The 24,297-nt window shown below is 30.8% G+C and overlaps 2 protein-coding genes across 4 annotated transcripts; one reads left to right on the top strand and one right to left on the bottom strand.

Annotated features, from left to right (window-relative positions):
- Positions 1-681: 681 nt before the first annotated feature.
- Positions 682-20,690, bottom strand: LOC111716428 (gamma-aminobutyric acid receptor alpha-like; the record flags this gene model as incomplete). The annotated part of the gene is made up of 20 exons (XM_023491882.1): positions 682-784; positions 1,442-1,498; positions 3,228-3,302; positions 3,833-3,891; positions 4,407-4,450; positions 4,934-4,985; positions 5,422-5,471; positions 6,047-6,130; positions 6,845-6,932; positions 7,811-7,875; positions 8,131-8,182; positions 8,337-8,377; positions 8,476-8,517; positions 13,795-13,865; positions 15,307-15,363; positions 16,598-16,668; positions 17,386-17,421; positions 17,831-17,899; positions 19,395-19,462; positions 20,630-20,690. Coding segments are annotated over 20 exons (1,209 nt in total), but the record flags the coding sequence as incomplete, so codon positions are not given.
- Positions 9,358-13,793, top strand: LOC111716429 (uncharacterized histidine-rich protein DDB_G0274557). 3 transcript variants are annotated; one of them, XM_023491885.1, is made up of 6 exons: positions 9,358-9,624; positions 10,175-10,228; positions 10,729-10,798; positions 10,873-10,903; positions 12,397-12,480; positions 13,266-13,793. In XM_023491885.1, exons 1-6 carry the CDS (start codon positions 9,583-9,585, stop codon positions 13,273-13,275), a joined length of 291 nt encoding a protein of 96 aa, XP_023347653.1. In that variant the 5' UTR covers positions 9,358-9,582; the 3' UTR covers positions 13,276-13,793. The 3 variants fall into 3 exon arrangements, with proteins under 3 accessions (XP_023347653.1, XP_023347652.1, XP_023347651.1); XM_023491884.1 differs by having other exon boundaries at positions 9,359-9,624; positions 10,175-10,229; positions 10,662-10,798; XM_023491883.1 differs by having other exon boundaries at positions 9,415-9,624; positions 10,175-10,229; positions 10,640-10,798.
- Positions 20,691-24,297: the final 3,607 nt, after the last annotated feature.

Genomic DNA, 24,297 nt, shown 5'->3' with positions numbered 1-24,297 from the left:
ATATGAAAAAACTGGAATTATTGTAATACGTGGAGTACAATCAGTTTTCACAAACATTTTAATCTCACTAAAATACTTTTCAGGGTTGTTCATAGTTTTCGTGTTGAGACACAGAATAATAATACAGCCTTATATTTAAACGTAAAATATACTCTATAGCAGACGAAATTATAATATGTCTTGACATAAGATATTACAATACTAATCCTTAAAAAAAACGACATCGAATTCGTCACTGAATTCCCATGTTTATTGGGACACCCTGTACATCATATTATCTATGATTTCCTCTAGTAAACATATATTGATTTCAACTGTGGTTTCTGTGTATAAAAGTAACTTACGGATTACTACTATGCCAATCCAACGGAGGAAATTATTAGAATTAAACAATTTTTAAGCTATAATAGTAAGCCTATCAGCAAATTTAAATAACCGGCAACGAAGACAGATTAAAAAAAGAGCGAGCATAAATATATGTACGTAAAGATATATCATACAGTGGTAGGCGATAAAATTAATGCACTGAAAACGACTTTTTTATTTAATTTTTGATTGTTTACAAGATTTTTTCAATCAAAGAGAAGCTATTAAACAGCCTGACATGAATCAAAATTATTTCGCCTTCATTGTATTTTTATAATCGCCTACCACTGCATAACAATTTCAGCTCTCTCTGAATTGGAATTATATAACATTTATTTTTTCATCTAAATTTTACATTTCTAAATATATTTTCCAGTAGAATATATTCATAAGGCAGTAACTTATTGGAAACATTCCCCTGAACAATAAGATTAGAAGACTAGGTAATGTTTTATATAACAAAAAATATTTAAAAAGTAAATATTTAACACATTCTTAACTCACACTCCTTTACGGAATTTATACTTTCTATTTACTTATTTTAATGATTCGATCTCTGCAACTATAAACTTTTTTCTTTCTTTGCCAAATTAAAATTAAATAAGGCATGTTTAGAGACCACATTCAATTCAGAAGACTGAATTCAAACTTGGGATTGTCATATTTGAATAATCTTAAAGGGAGTGTTCTCGAAAAATGAAGGGGGTATAGGCTTAATGTGATAAAAAAGCGCTTTTGATCAACTACTTACGAATGCGTCGAAAAATAATCGATGACTACTGTTAGTAATATCTAAATGATTTGTTTGGAATTAAATTGATTTGTTTACGATCCGAGTTAAATGTTGCATCTAGCTTTCCGAATTAGTCTGGACGCTGCGTTCTTCGGTGTAAGTCGTTTTTAACAATTTTCTCCTTATAGACGCAACAGATAGAAGTAAGATTAGTAGCGATCAAAAGCGCTTTTTTATCGCATTAAGCCTATACCCCCTTTCATTTTTCGCAAACACTCCCTTTAAGTCATCTTTACAGTCTTATCCTTTGTGGGTAAACCTGTATTTTATAAACTTGATTACCTCGATATACGATCAATCTTGGAGACTGAATTCAGAGGATTAACTTGCAGATGACACCTTGATGATTATTCTTTATTTACTATATGTTCAGCTAAAACAGATTTTTACTTTTCAACAATTTATTTCTAAAAATGTGGACATTGATTTTTAAAAAAGATCAAATAGTACCTCACAAAACGTGTTATTTTGTCGGAGTTAGGATTTTTTTCAGTCACGTATGTATGATCTCTTATTCAAAATCCGTCGCAAAAAGCTTAAACACTTTAAATATATTTTATTACTTGAAAAAAAAAATCCAACCAACGAAAGTTTAAAATTGTAAATACAAAAAAATTTCATATCTGGTGAAAATGGGTCCCAAAGTTAATGTTAAGTTCAATGCAAGTGACCCTCCAAGCAAAGATGGTAATTCTCGGTTTACAACGGTACCCTTGAAAGCTTTGTCCGATCAAACCTTTTTCTTCTTTTATTCAATGTAAATCTACGAATATTAGGCTGAACATTTTCTAAATCATAGACATACAAATAAGGAAAAAGTTTGCATTGACCAAAGATTTAAAAAACATTTTTTCAGCCAAAAACAGATTGCCAGGTTGTGAAAGGGAGTGCAGTGGAAGGATGCTTATTTCAGATATTTCAGACCCAATTCAAAAAATTAAAATCCTAATTAAGTGATTAAGTGTCAACAATCCTCATCATAAATATAAAACTAAAAAAGTTTATATATATGTTTACAGCAAAAAAAGGATAATAATCTCTGCTAAGTATCTTCAAATGTATGGATCAGCTGTACCTTTCATCAGTAACTGAACCCCAGGAATGAAACCTTAAAATCAACTTGAATAGCTGATGTTATAAAAAAACAAACTAGAGAACAGTAGAATCCCTGCCTTGCCAGCCCTGAAGAGAAACATCAGTAAAGAGAAGAAGTAGATGGACACAAAATAAGAACCTTTGTAGAGTTTAGAAGGTTGATAGAGTCTATGTAATGTCTACCGTTCAGATAGCTGGCAGCTGCAATGTCCAAAAGTGCAACGTCTTAATCATTTTAATTACATATACTAAGTAAAAATGAAATCACAAGATTGTATTTCCCAATATGAAGACCTCTAGAATTCAGAATGTAAGTGGAAACCTTTTTTATGTACAACCTTTAGATAACCATATTTTGTTTATATAAACTGTTTCCTTTACTTTAAGGTTTCTCTGACAAAGTGACTTTCTGATTCTGAAGAAAAAAACGGATATATTTTTTTCGTTTCAGAAGAACGAGGTTATCTTCCACTTTATTAGATAAAGGTTTCAAGGGTAGCGTTGTAAATCTCCCTCGCTGATTTATTATCCAGGACCCCTAGTTTACTGTTGTATCAGAAGAATTAATAAGAGTATCTCGGTCTTCTCAGGAATTCCCAAATCAGGTGGGTTCAATATTCCCAACTCAGGTGGGTTCAATATTCCCAACTCAGCTGGGTTCAATATTCCCAACTCAGGTGGGTTCAATATTCCCAACTCAGGTGGGTTCAATATTCCCAACTCAGGTGGGTTCAATATTATTCCTAACTCAGGTGGGTTCAATATTCCCAACTCAGGTGGGTTCAATATTCCCAACTCAGGTGGGTTCAATATTCCCAACTCAGGTGGGTTCAATATTCCCAACTCAGGTGGGTTCAATATTCCCAACTCAGGTGGGTTCTATATTCCCAACTCAGCTGGGTTCAATATTCCCAACTCAGCTGGGTTCAATATTCCCAACTCAGGTGGGTTCAATATTTAAAGTATTCTGTACCTTTTGTAATCACAATTCTTTCGTATCTTTCTTCTCGGTTGTTCTTGTTTAAAGTTTCCCTTTGTATCTGGTACACTGTAAAATGAAATCTTAACATTTTCTTCAAAATATAGAACATTTTCTTCGAAATATAGAATATTTTCTTCGAAATATAGAACATTTTCTTCGAAATATAGAATATTTTCTTCGAAATATAGAACATTTTCTTCGAAATATAGAACATTTTCTTCGAAATATATAAAATATTTTCTTCGAAATAAAGAATATTTTCTTCGAAATATAGAACATTTTCTTCGAATTTATGAACAAAGTGTAAGAAATATTTTACAAATGAAAAAGAATCTTTACAAAAAAAAAACAAAAAAGTTATAAATTCTCTTAATTTTCTTTTCTTTCTCTGCAAACATGAATCTAAAAGTCACTTTTATTGAGAACCGCAAAGTAAAATAATCAATTTTCCAGAAGGAGAAACAAAAATAATAAATCATATTTCTTATAAGACAAATCTTTATAGATTTCTACTAAGGTTTAAATGAAATTACGTTCTTTACACAAATAATAGTCGGTGATCACATTTATCACATTTAAAATAAGAATTTATTAACCTCAGTATGTTTTCTAGATGTTTATTCTGATGTGCGGAGTTGTTCTCCTCTAGAGTTGTCTACATAAAAATTTAAGCTTAAATGCTTTGGACAAATTCTTGTTAAAGAATATTGACTTTTTATGCATGTTACTCACTTTATTAATGTCATCAATATTTTGTAAATGAAAAAAGATAAATTTTGTATTGAATAAATAAGACAGAATAAAGTCTATTTAATTTATGGCCCGCCATAAACTGGCCAAATGGCCATATGGCTATAAAATCATTATGACTTAGCTTCAATTTATATTTTTGCACTTAAATCAAATATTTTTAAACAACGACTTTTTCTTTACTATACATTACTCACTGCAAATTAGACCGAAGAGCAGGTATAATCTACGCGGTACAACTTTGTGACATTGTAGCTCCTCTATCTTTGATTTTACTCTCAAGAATCAGTCGAACAAGTATTTTTCCGTTGTATACTAGAAATTTAAAACATGTTTGTTCTTTCCCATACCTCTTTTAGAAAACTTTTAAGAATTCAATTAATTACTTTAGTTTGACGTGTAACATAAACTATACTATACCAATTCTTGCATAAACGCTGTATTCTCGACCAAATCAAATTCATCTACAAGTTTAAATTAATCTATAATTGCTGGGTAAAGGAACTGAGTTGTAGCCACAATTTCAAATGTTCTAATCCCTATATCTTTGTAACCCGATGGTGTAAACCTGTGATATTTCAAACTACAACTATTTGATCAAACAGATTTCATAGTTCGAAATATCTAAGATCTACGACATCGGGTCACAATGATATAGGGGTTAGAAAATCAGAGTTTGTGGCAAAAACTTATAGTTTCTTTCTGAATTTTTATTTTGCAGAAACACTTATTTAGAAATATTTATACATATCTGAAATAAAGGTCTTTTCAAAACTGTGTAATTTGTAATATTTTGCTTAATTTTTTTGGCATTTTTCTTCTTTATTTCATGATTTTCCAAAAATATTTTGTCGTTTAAGATTAAACTGAAACTTTCTGTTTTTACATAAAAGGGAGTAATTTTTTTTTAAATATGAACAAAATGTTTTTTTAAAGTTTCTCTTTACCTGAATAAATCTCTCCGGAACCGTATTTTGTAAAATGATGAACAATACCAAACTTAATTAAATATATATTTTATAAGGTTTTTCGATCATAAACATATATATATATATATATATATATTTATACATATATATATGTACATTTTATGTTAGCCATAGATCTCCAAACGGCTAACTTTTTGAGTACAAGGCTAAAAGATAGAAAAAAATTCCAAATTTTTTATTTTTTTTCAAAAATTCTACAGGCAACGCTGGGCACTTCATACAGCTGGTATAAAACTTGATTAAGGTTTTCGTCAACCAAACACATCTTATTAGTAATCTAATTCTTTCTAAAAGTGAGAATTCACGTTTTTTTCTTCTATTTTGGTAAAACAAAATATACGAGTTAGTCACAAGATATGTTTTTCAAATAGATATCTATTTTTCAAACAACAAAAAATATTAACATGAGTAGATATGCATTTTATCTTTATTTTAATTATGAATACCTGAATAACAGTGAAGAATATGTACAAAAATGAAATGAAAACAAAATAATCTAAAAGAAAAATTTCAATTCGATTAGAACTGTTTAATTGAAAATAACTTTTATTGCTACCTCTTTCATGGAAAAACCTCTCCCCCCCCCAAAAAAAAAAATAAATAAACAACCAACCAAAAAAAACAGCAATCTATAAGGGTATAGTTAATGCTCATTTTTCTTTTATTAGAAAAATTAAAGTTGAAAAATTTAAAAAATAAAAAAGCACTAAAAAGAGGAAAAAAGGCTAAAATTTAGGAAAAGTAAAGAAATTGAAACAAATTAAGGAAAAAGAAAAAAGTCTGTTTTAGAAAAACTAACCTGCCGACCCTGCATCCGGAATATGTTATAAATAAAGAATAAATAGGGAAATAAAAAAAGCAGGATTGATATTGTGAAGAAGGTTAGGTGGAGATTGATTAGTAGGATTTTGAGATATGGGTTCTTCCCTGGAGGATGAGGGGGGGGGGAAGGAGTTAAAATAACATAACAGAGAACTGATAATGAGGTAATTGGGAAAACGTCTTTAAACCCTTTCTTTTTCTTTCAAAAATATTTCTAAATTTAAAAAACGTTTTTATTGAATTTTGTCCCTAAAGCAGTAGGATAAGGAACCTTGGGTAGATCCTTCCTGGCTTCAAGGCCAAGAAATGTCATCGTTAATACCGTAGTTATACCTAGAGAACTCATTTTTTTCTTATTCTGTATCCTGTATTTCTTATACTGTATTCTGTATTCTGTACCCTGTATATCTTATCGATCCTGTATCCTGTATTTCTTATTCTGTACCCAGGGATATCTTATCCTGTGTTCTGTATCCTACGTATTTATTTTTCTGTATCCCGTATCTCTTATTCTGTATCCTGCATTCAATGTTCTGTGTCCTGTTTCCAATATTCTGTATCTGTATATTGTATCCTGTACTCTAATTGGTGTACCCAGGAAACGCTACACTCATTAAACGCTACCTCAAAAAACACAATAATAATGATAAAAAAAAATACAATTTATCATCCAATCTAAATTTCAAACCTAATATTATTATATTTTAATAGAGTAGCGTTTTTTTCTTTACTAGCGTATTATATCTGGTAGCGTTTTATAAGTGTATTATTTTATGCAGTAGCGTTTTATCTAAGTAGCGTTCTATGAGTGTAGCTTTTTTCTAGTATGACCCTCTTATTCTGTATCCTATATCTAATATCCTGTGTCCTTTAAATTGTGTATTGTGTATCCTATATCTAATACTCTGTATCATGTATCACCTATCTTGTATCCTGTGTACTAACCTAAGGATATCCTGTAACCTGTGTACTCTAAATTGTGTATTGTGTATCCTATATCTAATACTCTGTATCATGTATCACCTATCTTGTATCCTGTGTACTAACCTAAGGATATCCTATCTGAAGTTGCTTCTCTGTTTAACCAAAATGAAACCCAAGATATAACAACTAGAAGAATGCACGGTCCATAAACCTAAATTCAAAAAACTTTGATCATTTATATTTTTAAATCCAGGTTAATGGCTAAACTCATCCAAGAAATGTTCCAACAGGAAAGTCAAAAAAATTATGTAGTTAAAACCAAAGTTATCACTCAGCTTTTAGGAGAAATAAAAGCAAAAACTATCAAAGTTTTTATGTATATTAACATATCTTATTTAGAATAATATTAATAAAAAAAAAACGTCGAATGGGGAAAATTAAGTTAGGTTTTCTATTTTGCATTAAAATGCAATTTTTCGATTCATTAAATAAACCAAAGCTTGGATATTGTTTAAGTAAAATCTAAAATGATAACTAAATATATTGTTCTCAAATTTCCAATTTGAAAGAAGACATTGTTTATTTTCTACTCTTTACAAGTATCCCTTCAAAACTTTACCAAAATACATTCAATGGTTGAAACTTGTATTGTTAATCCCTTTAAAAAGCTCAATCATTAATGTTAATCATTATAGCCTCACTGATGAAGTTGATTTGGCTTGAATATTACTAAAGAATCGAGAAAACAAAAGTCACAACATATCTTTTCTTGGTAAACAAGAGATTGTTAAAATACAAGTCAGCTTTTTTCTTGTTTTGTTTCACGGATTAACCCTATTCCTGCTGGGGGGNTTTATTTTTATTTTTTGCTTATATCTGTTATTTAATAGGACAAACTCCTGATGATGCCAAAGTTTTTGGCGAAATATATTGAGAAGAAAATGATATAATTCTAGTGCTAGAGAGTAGGGTTGGGATTTGTTTAAAAACGATCTAAAGTTTACCACAATTCTTTTTCATGAATTTGCCCTAGAAAAAATAAACCATTTCTTTTCACTCTTCTTGACCTTGACCTTGATTAGAACTGACCTGAATAACAAAATCTCCCATATGTCTGTGCAGATGAAAGTGAACAAGCAATGTCGAATGTAAACCTAAATATATCCTGTTATAACTCTATATTCAAATATTTGTTATTTATAAAGGATAAAAATTCAAAGCGCCAAATGGTGAAAACTAAGTTGTTGTTAAAGAAGGGTATAACAAAATGTTAAGATTCAAGTCTCAGAAAATTATAATCCGACCAAATAAAACACCGATCTAAAATGTTGCCCCCCCCCCCCCTACGTTAAAAATACCACATTTGCGCTTCTCGATGACACTTTTGACAAAATACAGATATAGTTTACCATCATTTAGTTTAGTTGTTGAATTCCCAGTCAAAGTGGAGATCAGATCAAACTAAAAAAAAATAATAAAACAAATTGTATTGCTCAAAGGTTATTTTTAACACACAATCAATTTGTTGGGTAAAATCAATCATACCCAAGTGTTTAACAGAGATGAAACAAAAGTAATCTCTCGAATTCTTTTAATTTAAAAAGATTTGCTATACCTGAGAAAGTTTCATATCCGCTGCTATGTTAACACCGTTCTCTAAACATTATGGAAAATGATTAAAAACACAATAAGCCCCGTAAAAATTACAAAATGGAACACATTTCCCCTCCTAATTAATACTAATTAATAATTACCTTTTGACCATTCGTATTTAATATCCTCTATTCCGTATCCAACTATAATAATGAAAAATATTGTCAATTGATGTTAACCCTAAAATGGCGGGGGGGGGGGGGAGTTAAAAGTTCAAAATTTTAAAATACTGTTGCTACTTTTTGAAAAGAAGTCATTGAAAACTGGAGAACGAGTTATGTGTCAAATGTTAATATTTGTCAAAAATAAAAAAAACATCACTTTCTGCAATTTTTCTCTCTGGCGCCTTCACTGTTCATCCTTTTAATTATTTTTGAACTAATTGTTTGATATTGAATTCTAAACCCTCCTTTTTAAGAATAATAATAATGTATTAAGTCTTCGCCATTGAATACCCTTTACTAAATTGTGGTGAACATTCCCTTTAAATACGTTTTGTTTTGGATTCCCGGATTAAATACGAGATAAAATGAATTTAAATACATGAATTATATAAATAAAAGATTTGGGCGGTGTTTCTTTAACTTTATACACAAAGAAGAAATTGCATCAGAAGTGCAACTGCAGTTTTAAGATGCAACTAAACTATGGAAATAGGGCGAGACAATGATATATTTGGAATTTAACATGATAATTTAATAAAAAATTATTAAAAAATGACCATGATATCTAATAATTTCTAGAAAAGATATTCTAAATTAGCAGAAATTAATGAATTACTTTTTCAGAGAAAATTTTTAAACTTGCGAAGTTTAACCTATGTAATTTTACCAGTGGCGTATACTGGACCTTAACCATTTTTGAGGCTACAGTGAGGGGGGTACTTCTACAAGGGGGGGGGGGTAGCCACCATAGCCCCCCCCCCTCCCTGTAACCGCCTCTAAATATTACATTTTACATACTATGGGATTATTGAGATGATTTTACTCTTGATCATTTTCTTAAATACTGGTTTGGAATCAATAGAAATAAAGTTTCCATATTCTGTGTATACACTAAACACTGAACTGCAGACTGACAATAGTTTAAAAACAAAAGGATTTCAAATTAGATTCTTGATCTAGATAATAGAGGGCGTGAAACGTTATAAAGAATAGAATAAGTAGCTGCCTCAGTAGGGAAAAGGAAAGCAGTGGTGTAGGGTTAAAATGGTTCTACCATGTTTTGCTTTGTTGTTTCTTTCTTTGAAGGTGAGATATGATTGAATTGTTGCTACAAATTTCTTTTTTCTAATCACTATATTTTTGTAACCAACAATGTTAAACTATAAATTATATTAGATCAAATAATATCACAGGTTCTTATCATATTGATAACGTTGCTAGGAATTTTAGTTTGTGGTAAAGACTAAAGAATCAATTTCTTTTTTACTCATTTCTGTTTTTTCTTTGATTGGTCAGCGCTGTTTAACGAGTCTTAAACGGCTTACGACGGTCGCAGTTAAAGTCTGTTTTTTGATGAAAAAGTTTATATTTTATTTTAAATGATTTTATTTTAGAAATAAGAATAATAACAATATCAGCTTAAAAGCTTTACAATTATTATTGTCATTGTAATTTCAAGTAAACTCGTAAACTCACAGAGAGCCAAGCTCTGAATTTGTCCTCATCCTTTGCTTAGTTTGTCTCTACGGAATTAGTCTATCTGGAGTTTAAATTTCCGTAATTGTTTCATTGTTTTATAAAGTATTTCTTTTACTTTGTACTTAGTAAGATCATTTTAAAATTATTTAATTTTTAGATTACAGAGATAGCAGGACATAATCCTAATCCATATCCTTACTACTATCCTTCAGGTAATTTTGATGATTTGAACTTTTTTATTTTAGTCTAAACATTTTAAAGAAATAAATCTTATACTAATAAAATTTTTTTTTTAGCATTAGAATTTTTTTCATTGATTCTGTAAAAGATATTAACAAAATATTTTAAAAATTGTTTTTTTTTATCCTTCTAAACAGTGATAACTAGTTAACTCTGAAATAGGAAGTAGACCTTTGAACTCAATGCGTCAAGTCACGACATTAAATAGTACTATGAGCATTAAACAAAGTTATTGTGCATTGTAAACAGACCCATTTCACTTTATAAGTGGCTTGACTAATACTGTCATAGTAAACTATTGCTTTGTATCAACATCAAATACACTTAATTATTGCTATAAAGTATTACTTTTCTATACTTTAATACATGATAAATAATAAAGGAGGTAATTATCATCAGCACAGTTCACAGTTCAACTATCACTATGAGGATCATCATTATAAAAACAATTATCATCATGATTATTATGACGATCATCACCTGTACGGAGAACACCAAGCTTACAGCGGATACTATGATTATAATAATCTTAGTCAATGGGGTAAGTAATATAAAGAACTTAGAAGCACCTAAACTTTCTAAACTTTCCATATTATTATATTTTTATATGTTTAGGATACGGTAGGGAGCATCAATGCCCAAACAGGTATACTATGGTTCAGCTCGACTAATTCTTTTGCATAAAACGCGTTGGTTAAACACACACCGTGTACACTAGACGGTCGGTAAAGACTATAGACCAATATTCTTGAACTACATAGTTCGGATCATACAACTTTTGAACTTATTTGGGTTCAGAAGTTTGTCACAAACTCAGATTCTGATCCGTATATTTTTGCAACAATATGTCGGAGACCATCATGAATTCTGTTAGATTAAATAATCTAAGTTTTAAATATCAAAGATTTACTATAATTAGGTTGCAAAGACAAGCAAATTAGAAAATTTGAGTTAATGGAAATTAGATTCCATTCCTTTGGCATTTCCCTATTTTTAAGAATTACAATTAAATTTCTTTCCCGTCTTGGACAAATTTTGGTCGATTTATTGCTATTCTTAGGACACATCCAACAGCCACTCACTAGAAAAATCGAAATTACGATGGTGTTCACATTCAGAAAACGAAAATTTATATTTATAAAGCTGCAATCTCTGTTTGTCTGCTTATTTGTCCGATCATAACTCAAAAACCCCTGGACCGATTTGCATCAAAATTTGATGGAGAACCTTGGGAGACTCACAGGAATGTTTATAGCTTTGATTCTTAGTTGAATGGATTAATATCGAAAAGTTTGTTTTCCCGTAAAATCGTTCAAGTGCAGGTAAACGGCTTGAGTAACTATGAGTAACTTGGAGAACACTGGGTTCTCAGGCTTGTAACTTTAAAATCGAATTTCTAGATCTTTTTCATTTTCAATCTTCAAAACACTCTCAATTGTGGTATTGTTGTTACGATGAATTAGCGGTTGTACGCTAATATCTTATTATTCCCAAAATTTAAGTAACGATGAAATACTGCATCTCTACATATTCCTCTATCTGTGTAGGTTGTGGTTGTACTCAACAATATTTGATTGTACAATGAATCCAGATAAAAGAGGGATTTGATTAACATTCAAATGTGACGCATGTAACTGGACGAATTAGTTTTATCCAAATATGCGGATGTAAAAATTATGCATTAATTTTTGAGATCAAGGTGATTTTTAAGTCTATCCTTTAAACCCAATCATACCCCATTTAGCCCTGAGCATAAGAATTTTAAAACTGCAAAGCTGTGACGAGCAGCCGTAGTACATTTGAATTTCCGAGCCGGGTCAACCTTTCCGGTTTGTACTGTATCGCCTGGACATTGGGTAAAAAAGCAGACACTCAATAGGACTAGCCGTTTCAACAAGATGACGCGGTCAGACTTTAGGTTAAATTTACTTTTACTAAAGGGTCAGAGGTGCGTAGCTGTTTTATTAGATATATTGCAGTTTTGAAGCGGTATTTGGCAAAATCCTGAGTACATATCTCGTAATTAAGTAAACACAGCACATATCTCTACTACAGCCCACTATTGCTCCAGTCACTATACCAGAAGCTTAGTTCTTAGTTTCAAATGTTTTATCTATAATTTTATTACTTGTTGTAAAGGTGTATATGGGATGCTAGATCTAGATCTTGTACAGTGTACAACTATTGGAGGAGAGAATATGAAGCTTGCTACCACCTGTCTTGGTAACTAAACTCAGTATTAACCAAAATATACAAAAGAAAGACCTCAAAACCCTAAACCATCCTCCCTCAAGTTGTTTTATCCTAGCACTATCATTTTTGGCACTATCACCTTAAAATTTGTTGCCTTTTAAAGCATATGTAATAATTTCAAGAATTCTTTTTTGCTAATTTTTTTATAGATAGACTAGGCTACAAGCCTTCAGATAGGTAAAAAGCCTGAATGGTATTAAACAAAATGTTTAAAATAGCCCATAACTTTCTTGTTATTTAGTCGACAGATATAGAAATTATATTTTTTGAAAAGTATTGAAAAATGATTGTAAAAACATGTGTAACGTTTGTCCAAAAACAAACAAACTTTTTTTTTTACATTTTCCCGATCTTTTGTAAACCTCCCTAGCACCAGGACCATTAACGTTATCGGTCTAATTCTTGCTCGATTCGCTGGCCTTGAATAATTGCGCTGTAAATATTATCATCCCCCCCCCCTCCCCCCTCCAACAATCTATAGATTGATTTCCAGCCTTTACAGGGTTAACAAATTGACAAGAGAATGGCCACAGAAAGGTAAAACTATAATTGGGAAAAAATGTTCCTCAAGCCACAATCTAGTTTTTAAATATTTTATTAAAAACATCTTGTTTACTGTGCTTTACTTGGAATTTATAACAAAGCAAAATACCTGATATCCTGAATATTGGTAAATGTATAATACAATATTGAAAAGGTTTCACCCTAACCCCCCTTTTAGTTGACGCAAACACTCTCTTTAATATAATGTTTAGGGGTAGATAAACGGTGTCAGATGGAAATATGAAAGAGAAGGGTAGATAAACGGTGTCAGATGGAAATATGAAAGAGAAAAAGAAGAAAATACTTATTTGTAAAAAGGTTTATGATTAACAAAAAATTACATTAATCCTGATCTGTCATTAGCAGTATATTTGTGAATATGTTTTATAGATTTATAAAAATAATTAAGCGTAATTATAAAAATGTTAATATTCAGAAATAACATCTTTATTCAAAAATGTTAATGCATGTTTTAAAAAATATATATATTTTTAAATTGAACTTGAAAGTAAGGCCCGGCCCGAGTTGTCTATTTCAGTTAACATATTGTAATGCATGAATTGATGTCTTCTGGACATAGTAAACTTGTTTGGTTTAAAAAAGTGAAAATCAGAAAACAGAAAACTGGATATTTCAACAATGCAAAACTGCAAAAAAAAACGACTGCAGCGTTCAAGATTTTCAGTAAAATTATGAATTAAAAAATGTAATTTAAAAAAGAAATAAATGTTTAAATCTTACAGCTTCCTAGTTGAAGAGGACACATCTGTTTATCCATTGGAAAATCCTTTAAGTCCATTAAACATGTAGCACTAGATCAATTAATAAATTAAACATGTAGCACTAGATCAATTAATAAATTGATTAACTATGTAACATCAATCAATTTATCAGATATGTAGCATTAGATTCATCAGTCAATAAATTAAACTTGTAGCACTACATTAATCAATAAAATAATCAAATATGTAGCACAAGATTAGTCAATCAAATAATTAAATTTGTAGCATAAGAATGAGTATTCAATCAAATAATCTAATAAGTAGCACCAGATAAATCGATCAATTTATTAAATATGGAGCCTTATATCAATCAATCAATTCATCAGATATGTAGCTTTTGATCAATTAATAAAATATGTAACACTGGATAAATCAACAATTGAATAATCAATCAATTATTTAGTACTAGATCAATCAATTAATCAATAAAACATGTATTACTAGATTAAATAATCAAATAATAAAATATGTAGTATCTGGGTAAATCAACAATTGAATAATCAATCAATTATTTAGCACTAGATCAATCAATCAATTAATCAAACATGTAGCACTAATTCAATCATTTAATAAACCAATCAAACATGTAGCACTATTTAAGTCAACCAATAAATCAAACATTTAGCACTTGATCAATGATTAATCAATAAGCAGCACAAGATAATAAAATCAATCGAACATTTAGAGTACTAGATCAACAATTGATTAATTGATATGCAGCATAAGATAAATTAATTGTAAAATCAATCGAACATCTACAGCACTAGATCAGAAATTGAATAATTGATAAGCAGCACAAGATTAATCAATTGTAAAATCAATCAAACATGTATAGCACTAGATCAACAATTGATATCAATCAATAAGCAGCACAAGATAAATCAATTTTAAAATCAATCAAACATGTATAGCACTAGATCAACAATTAATATCAATCAATAAGCAGCACAAGATAAATTAATAGTAAAATCAATTAAATATGTTAAGCACTCTAGATCAACAATTTAGTAGTCAATGCAGCGCCAGATAAATCAATCGTAATATCAAATAAACATGTTAAGCACTAGATTGACAATTGAATAATCAATAAGCTGCACAAGATAAATCAATTGTAAAATCAATCGAACAGTTATAGTACTAGATCAACAATTGATTGATTGATATGCAGCATAAGATAAATTAATTGTAAAATTAATCGAACACCTACAGCACTAGATCAGAAATTGAATAATTGATAAGCAGCACAAGATAAATCAATTGTAAAATCAAATAAACATGTACAGCACTAGATCAACAATTGATATCAATCAATAAGCAGCACAAGATAAATCAATTGTAAAATCATTGTTACTGGTAGCTCTGAATCAATTAATCTATTAGAATTATATCTTTGTTCAATAAATGATTTAAACATGTATGTCCTATGAATGATTGGTTAACTGTAAAGAAAATCACCCTTGATATATTTTACCTAATTGTTAGTCTTTGAGAATAAAGAACTCTACCATCAGCGAATAATCTCACAAACCTGATAAAAATGTTTTATTTATTACGATTTGACGACCTAAAGCAAAAATGGAAAGATGTTAAAATTAGATGGGGGGGGGGGGGGTTCGGTTCGAGAATCTGTTCTCACTGTAGCCATTATTTCTCTTCCAATATATCAATTAAAAAAGCTGACTCTATTTTCAAGGGCGTATACAGAAATAAATGTTGGGGGGGGCAAGATTTGCGCGAAGCGCAAAAAATTTTTTTGCCCCCCCCTAGGAGCTCCTAGGGGGGGGGCAAAATTCGAACTGTAAATTCATAACACTTGGCTTCTTGGATATCAGGCATAAATATAAGATACTTAAAAGGCACACATACAGTCCAAATAATTACCTTCTAAGCATTGTTTCTAAAAAATCGACATTTTATTATACTTTTATAGGTATATTTAGTATTTAAACTAGAGATAGTAAAAGACATTTTTGAAAATAAAAACTTAACTTAAACTTAAATTCTATGAGATGAAAAGAAGTACAAAGGTCCAGAAAATAATTATGACTTGTAAAAGTTTCTGTTGTGAAAAAAAGTAGGAGTACAATTGCTGCAATCTAAGAATGAATGATAACTCAAGGCTTATAAATAACAGTATTTGATTCATGATAATTATTAATCAGCAATTCACAGATACCAGTCACAACGGCAACTTTTAACAGACTCACATCACTACTAAACAAGACTAGCATATAATGTAAAGTGTGTGAGCTGTACAAATGTATGCAGACTGTGTGTTCTCTGAACCCAACTAAACTCTGTGTACTCTGTGAACGTAAAAGTTAAAATTAGGTTAGGTTGGTTAGGTTAACTTGGTTACAGCATGAGCACTGCACTGTAATTATATATATTTTAAAATTTTGATTTTTTATAATAATCATGAAAAGCAAACTTATTTTTTTTTGTGTTCTTCACTCTTCAGTTAAGATTTGAAAAGTGTGAAAGGCTTGCAGAATTCTAGGGGGGGGCTACGCCCCCCCCCTTTACAAGTCTAGGGGGGGGCACTGCCCCCCATGCCCCCCCCCTGTATACGCCCTTGTCTATTTTCTTAAAACTTAATGAAGACCAATCATAATATTACCATGTATAATAACAACAGTCATTCCTCTTAATTTTCTTTTATCTACATTAAAAGATAGAAAATTTACAACAAAGTTTCAGGGTAGGATAAAGAAGCAAAAAAAATGTGAAGGGGGGGGGCGTGGGAAATTTAATTTATTTACCTGTTTGGTTTCGTGATTGTATGTACATATGCTTTTATCCCGTTGTACACAAATGTATCAGGTTTCCAAATCTGAGCATGATAGAAGGATAATGATTTACAATAATATTCTAAACTTTCGGAAGTTATCGGCATTACCCGTTGAATCTCAAAAATCATCCTACGCTCGGCATAAAACGATCATCTCTATACAGAAACAGTTAAATTAAGATTCATATACCATTTATTCCATGTTACCGATGGGGAAACAAAAATGTTTTTAATTAAATTGTACACACAAAAATAAAAATACCGCAGCTCTAATATGTGAAGAAGATTGTTCTAATGATCACTGAGGCTTTAAATGCCTCTATTTCTTGGTTTCCTTCTGCTTTGCACTAATCTCCCGTTATTTTCATTTGAAATTTTAGTACAGTGATAACCAGAAAACTCTGGAATAGGAAGACGACTTTATAGCAATACTTAAGTGTAGATGTTTTTTAGCATTACATAGCAAATAGTTTTATTTGACTCTTATTAAATCCCTAATAAGTGAAATGTCTCTGTTTACACCGCACAATTGATGTGTTTCGTGCTTATTGGACTATTTAAAGTCATAGCTTGAGTCTCGAAGTCGTCTATTTATTTCAGAGTTTTCTGGTTATCACTGTATGTATACAATACAACGTACGATTAGCGAAAATAGATTACTTAAACTTTTACATTGACCTAGATATTTCTAGAGTTCCTTAGTTGTTTTTAAATTCTCATCTTTTATGAAATCTAGTTTTTTACTTAATTTTATCCTTCCTTTTGGAGCATTTCATTGGAGAGAGCCAACGCACCCTAAATAGAATTAAGTTTATCTTATAAAAGTGGAATATGAATGAGGATGGATTTGAGGCCTAAATAAAAGCAGTAAATCGTTTCATGTTTTAAATAAGATCGAGATTGCATCCTAGACCATGCATATCTTCCTTTTTCCATTTAGAAAATATGTAGCAAAAAGTTTGAATCTAAGAAAAATGTGTAGAAAATCCACAATTTTTAAATCACCCAAGGGAATTAGATGAGATAAAATAATGTAATGTTGAAAAGCAAAGCCAGCAAGGGCATATAAAAAGAAAGATAGAAATTTTAGTAAGAATATTTTTCGTAAATTTTTGGAAATGATAAAGTTTTTTAAGAATAAGAAAAACACATTATATTTTAAAATAATCCTCTCAATTGAATTCAGAAACATACAATGTTTTACCTGAAACCCAGTAAAGGAGAGGCGTCGGTCAATCCAAGTCTGCCGAAAATAGGAATCCATAGAATAGGACTGAAAATAGGAAATATGTAGAGTAGGACTGAAAATAAGAATATATAGAGTAGGACTGAAAATAGGAATCCATAGAGTAGGACTGAAAATAGGAATCCATAGAATAGGACTGAAAATAGGAATATATAGAGTAAGACTGAAAATAGGAAATATGTAGAGTAGGACTGAAAATAGGAATATATAGAGTAGGACTGAAAATAGGAAATATGTAGTGTAGGACTGAAAATAGAAATCCATAGAATAGGACTGAAAAAAGGAAAATATAGATTAGGACTGAAAATAGGAATGTATAGAGTAGGACTGAAAATAGGATTCCATAGAGTAGGACTGAAAATACGATATATGTAGAGTAGGACTGAAAACTGGAATCCATAGAATAGGACTAAAAATAGGAAAATACAGAGTAGGACTTAAAATAGGAATCAATAGAGTAGGACTGAAAATAGGAATATATAGAGTAGGACTGAAAATAGTCATCGTTAGAGTAGGACTAAAAATAGTAATTCTAAGAGTAGGACTGAAAATAGGAATATATAGAGTAAGACTGAAAATAGGAATATATAGAGTAGGACTGAAAATAGGAAATATGTAGTGTAGGACTGAAAATAGAAATCCATAGAATAGGACTGAAAAAAGGAAAATATAGATTAGGACTGAAAATAGGAATGTATAGAGTAGGACTGAAAATAGGATTCCATACAGTAGGACTGAAAATAGGAATCTATAGAGTAGGACTTAAAAATAGTAATTCTAAGAGTTGGACTGAAAATAGGAATATATAGAGTAAGACTGAAAATAGGAATGTATAGAGTAGGACTGAAAATAGGATTCCATACAGTAGGACTGAAATAGGAATCTATAGAGTAGGACTTAAAAATAGTAATTCTAAGAGTAGGACTGAAAATAGGAATATATAGAGTAAGACTGAAAATAGGAATATATAGAGTAGGACTGAAAATAGGATTCCATACAGTAGGACTGAAAATAGGAATCTATAGAGTAGGACTTAAAAATAGTAATTCTAAGAGTAGGACTGAAAATAAAAAAAAAAAAAAATACAATCACTGAAAATGGTATTTAAAACTCGTATTTGATGTGTAGGTTGTGTAGACTCGTATTTTGTTTAGAGAGCCATGTTGACTAGAAAAAGATACATCCTTTTAAAATGAAAAGACACGAGAAAAATGATCCTGTCAATTATAAGATACTAGGCTTCTATTTCAATTGTGACAATTTTGTCTGTAAAACAAAACCAAAAAAAATGTTGGCGGATAAAAAAAAAAATTCGTGGATTTTTTTTAATTTAATGGAAATCGCAAACTTTGTTGGAGGCAAATTTTTGAAATTTTGATCATTCATAAACCTTCCCTGGGGTCATGTAAGGTCACACACAAAATTTGAACCCGATCGGTTCAGTCGTTTTGACGTTTATTGGATGCAAACAAAACACCCAGACGGACAAACAAGCAAAGTATATATGTTATATATAGATTACCATATCAAGTTCAGAGATAGGACCCATGCTCCGAACCTGCATATTCACTTCTATTGTAGTGGGAGGCCCTTTAAATAAATATTTCTTTTTAATTATTGTTTTGGGCCTCAATGCATAGTTTACGTCTATATTTTAGGGTTTTTTTTTAGATTCTGTGAATTCAAGAACACTTCTGGTTTATTCTATCAGTTTTATTTAAATTTTGCTACAATGTGTCCCAATAAACATGGGAATTGAGAGACGACTTGAAAGTCGTCTTTGATTTCTGATATTTAATGCATGACAAAGAAAGTAAAAATGGAGGCTGTACGTCTGACGAGCTTTTTCTAAAGTGGTCTATCTTTCTTGTAACTTAAAAATTGACAAAAATATTAAATATTAAGACAATTTTGATTTATTAAATAAATTGAAAGTTGTACAAATTTCGCAACATCTTTATCAATTTTTAAGATACAAAAATGGTAGACCCAAATTTTGAAAATCTCAAGACCATGGCGTTTTCGATATTAGATGTCTAAGCTGGAATACTGCAATAATTGTGTTCATGAAAAAATGCTGCACGGAACGAAGACGATAAAAAAGTCGTCACTGAATTCCAATGTTTATTGGGACACCCTGTACAGGGGTAACCAGAAAACTCTGAAATGAGAATCATTTGACGATGTTACAGAGCAAAAGTGTTACTAGACACTTATTAAATCGCTAATTAAATGAAATGGGTCTGTTTTCACTACACCACTGATGTGTCCAATGCTCTTTGGCCGGACTATTAAAAAACATAACTTGAGTCCGAAAGTCGTCTTCCTATTTTAGAGTTATCTGGTTATCACTTTATGTTGAAATACTTTAAAAATAAATGAGTCTTTGCCACAAACTTTTATTTTCTTATCCCTCTATCTTTGCAACCCAATGTTGTACATGTAGACCTTAGATATTTAAAGCTATGAATTTTTGTTAGATAAAATAATCTGTGTGGCAATGACTCAATTCCTTTATGTATGCAGATTAATTTATAAACATACAAGCACATTCTTTTTACAACAGAAATTCAAATCATACAATAATAATAATTCAAACTTTACCATGATGTCTTACTTCATTTATATTGTTTACGTAAGCTAGGCTGGTCGTGGTTTTCTTTCTGTTTCAAACTTTTGAGTTCGATATTATGGGACCAATTTAAAAAGCCTAAAGTTAGAAACTTGAAAAAGATAATAATTACTTTATAAGCTTACCTCCAAATTCTGGCCGTAGGTTGTTATCATAACCCTCTTGATATAAATTCAGAATAACATTTATTTTTCAGTCATTATTCAAAAGATTTGAATTATAAAACACGAAAAAACGCTAACAAACAACAGATGAGTATTCTGGGAAAGCATTCTGGATAAGTATTCTGGATAAGTATTCTGGATAAGCATTCTGGATAAGTATCCTGGTTAAGTATCCTGGATAAGTATCCTGAGATGGAATTTAAAGAATTTGAGCCGCGGTTTAAATCCGCCAAAACCCGGTTTAAATTAAGCGCCGGTTTAAATCTTGAAACATTTGATACAATTTTAAGTGGAACCAACCATATTTAAGCCGCGGTTTAAATTTCAACCGCCGCTCAAATTCTTTAAATTCGGCCACTGGATAAGTATCCTGGATAAGTATTCTGGATAAGCATCCTGGAAATGTATCCTGGATAAGTATTCTGGATAAGTGTCCTGGATAAGTATCCTGGATAAGTATCCTGGATAAGTATTCTGGATAAGCATCCTGGAAATGAATCCTGGAGTATAATTACAAAATGTGTACAGGCCAAAGAGCAACCACCTTCTTTGCGAATTTTTCTGCAAGGGAATTGAGTCTTTGCCACACATTCTGATTTTCTAATCTCTAACAATTTTGCAGAAAATCCGCGGAAATTTCCAGGAATTATCCGAGGAATTTCACGTAACCCATTCCAAGGAACTTCATGTGACCAATCCCGGGGAATATCTTGTTACCAACTCTGGAGAATAACCGGAAAATATGTCGACCAAATTTGGGGAAATTCAAGGGAATTCCCCGAGAAAAGTTGTTCAGAAACAATTCCTAGGAATTTCCTTGGAATTTTTCCCAAGATTTTCTACAAGAATTCCTTAGAAATATCTTGAAATATTCTCAGCATATTCCTGAGTAAATTCACTGACCATGGACGTTTCATTCTTAGACCCAATAGTAGTGAACATCTTAACATCTATCTATATTTTAGAAGTATAACCAAGTCAGCATGTTATAGTTGTTTTTGATCTCACTGAAGTTTTCTTGTATTTTGTATTTTCAGAGAAATGAATTTGTCAAAAACAAATGAAATTTTTTATCACTTTTAAAACAAGAATTCTTTTAAGATGGTTCTAACGTTTATCAACAAGGATGAAAAGAATAAAATATTTAAAAAAGGGAAGACACCTACTGGAGAAGAACGGAACTTTAAAAATCCGTCAAATTGGTGATGAAGTCCTGAGAATTTCACAGTCCTGAGAAATTCGTAATAATTTCTTGGAAAAAATTCCAGAAAAATATTTAGTAATTTCTGAAATTTCTCTTATTAAGTTCCCCCAAAAATCTGTAAAATTGGTGAAAAATTCTGAGAATTTCTCAAGAATTTCCAAAGAAAAATTCCGGAGAAATTCGTTTGCACGCTAATCCTTTTAAATGTATAGGACGGTAAATACGCCGGGAGCGAAGTGCATATTTGATTATTATATTGTAAGTTAGAAAATCCTTCTGTCATTTATTGGTAAACATAGTGTAAGTGTACAGTCCAGCTAAATAAGCTGGCAGGTAGACAACAATCAGCCACCTGTTTGGGCAATATCAAATTAGGAGTTGGATTACGGGTGAGATCTACAAGTACAGATATATATCAACACTGAACTAAAATTATAATTTATTACTTAGAAAGATAAATTGAAAAAATATCTCTCAATACGTGTATCTAACATGAAAGAGAGCTTGGACGGAAATCGATTTCAAAAGTTCAAAACAATTTCCCAAATTTTCTGATAAACTGATAAAAAATAACCTTTTTAAGTTAGAAAGAAGAGTAATGGGATAAAAAACATAATCCAGAGAAGAATTGTAGATTAGGTTTATGATCATCATAAAAGGTTTTACAAAATAAAAGAACTTTAATTTGAGAAGAATTTAGACGAAAATAGTTTAATATAATAGGCAAAAATCAGCATCAAAAAGGGACTTTTATTTTTTTTAAAGAGATTCATTACCAAAATAAAATTAACTATTTTTGTTCAATTTTAATAAAAAGAACGGTTAATTCTGAATTCCTAGAAGACTGTCCAGAAGGAGGGAGATATTGTATGTTGAACGATTAGGGTTCAGTTCACTCTAGTTCATAACTTTATAATCAGGTTTTTAAATTCTTGTGATTAAACCAAGTATGTTTATTAAGGGTAGATACTCTGGATGCGCTCCAAAGTAGGGGAAGCGTCGACGTCTTCATGTTTACGGATCGGAGAAAGGGTAGAGTATGGAATGCTGATGGACAGTTTGTACAGGGAATTGTACAGAACCCTTATAATTGAACATAAAAGTTAACATGTACATTTAATGAAGAGGGGGATTTTTGTAGACGTCTTTTTAAGCATGAATATAAATGCAGAAACCAATTAATGTACATTTGTCAAGTCGTTTTTCTAACTCCTTGTGCAAAGTTCAAATATTCAAAAAATATTTAGCATATTTAGCAATATGAAAAACATGACGCAAAACATCCAAAATGGCTCTTTTGATATAAAAACGGGTTCGAGAATACTGAGAATTATTAACGCAGCCAAGCGTGCGAGTCCTCCCTCCATTTCATCCTACAAGAGGGGGGCACATGGGGGCGCGGTCCCCCCCGGTTCGGCCCTAACTTGTATGCTAAAAATGTTGTTGATGTATTTTATTTTAAATTTCTTAACCTTATATTGGTTTTTCGACATATGCCAAAATAATTATTTTGTCTAAAAGTCAATTAGTAAATATATGTTAAATCTCATAGTATAAGTTGAAAGAATTTAAATTGTATTTTTTGGACTAAAAAAGCATGGTTCCCAGCAAGATACATCACTTTCACTGTTAAAGGTGAACACTTTTGAATTGGCGAAATAAGTTCAAATCTGTCTTAAATACAATCTTTTTCAAACAAATCTCGAAAATTCACACAAGATATATGAGTAATTTTGCAGTTTAAATTTAAATCAGAGATCTGAGAGGAAGGTTTTAACTTATTGTGTTGATTCAAAAGTTCTCATATGTTGTCTCACAACAAAACAAATAAGGACGTCACTCTTTTTAATTTTTTTGTTCTCTCATGAATAAAATTTACATGGTTTCATAAAGAAATGTATTAAAAAATCTATTAAACAAAATAACGATCACCATGAACAAACTTATTGGTTGGCAAAAAGAACAAGTTTGTTTAACTTTTTTCTAATTTTTGACTTTTTTGAATCAAAGTTCTTCTTCTTGGCAAGATGTTTCAACCGTAGGACTGTGTACAGTAGTGCAGTTTCTCTAAGCAAGGAATATTTATGTAGTTCTCCATGATCAGCCTTCTTAAAGATGTCAGGGTGTTCTGTCATTCAGATTAGACACAGTTTTGAGACAGATTCGGTTTAATATCTGTCTGGCACAAAATAATTTCTCTTTCATCTTTGCATCTTGGATCTTGGATTCCGCTATCTCAGCAACTAATTAGTTCCAATGTAATTTTTTAAACTTATATTTGCTCTGTAAATCCTGGGCCGGGAGGCATCAAATTTTTCACGCCACTTCCTCAATGTGCTTTCGTGTGGTAAAGTGTTGTAAAACACTTCTCGTAGATATCTAAACATAAACACATATCAATACTCAAAGTACACAAAAAATCTTA

The sequence above is a fragment of the Eurytemora carolleeae genome, unplaced genomic scaffold, assembly GCF_000591075.1.
Source record: "Eurytemora carolleeae unplaced genomic scaffold, Eaff_2.0 scaffold2061, whole genome shotgun sequence".
NCBI classification, from domain to species: Eukaryota; Metazoa; Arthropoda; class Copepoda; order Calanoida; family Temoridae; genus Eurytemora; species Eurytemora carolleeae.
Note: the sequence above shows the minus strand (reverse complement) of the source record. Positions and strands in the feature narration are given on the sequence as shown.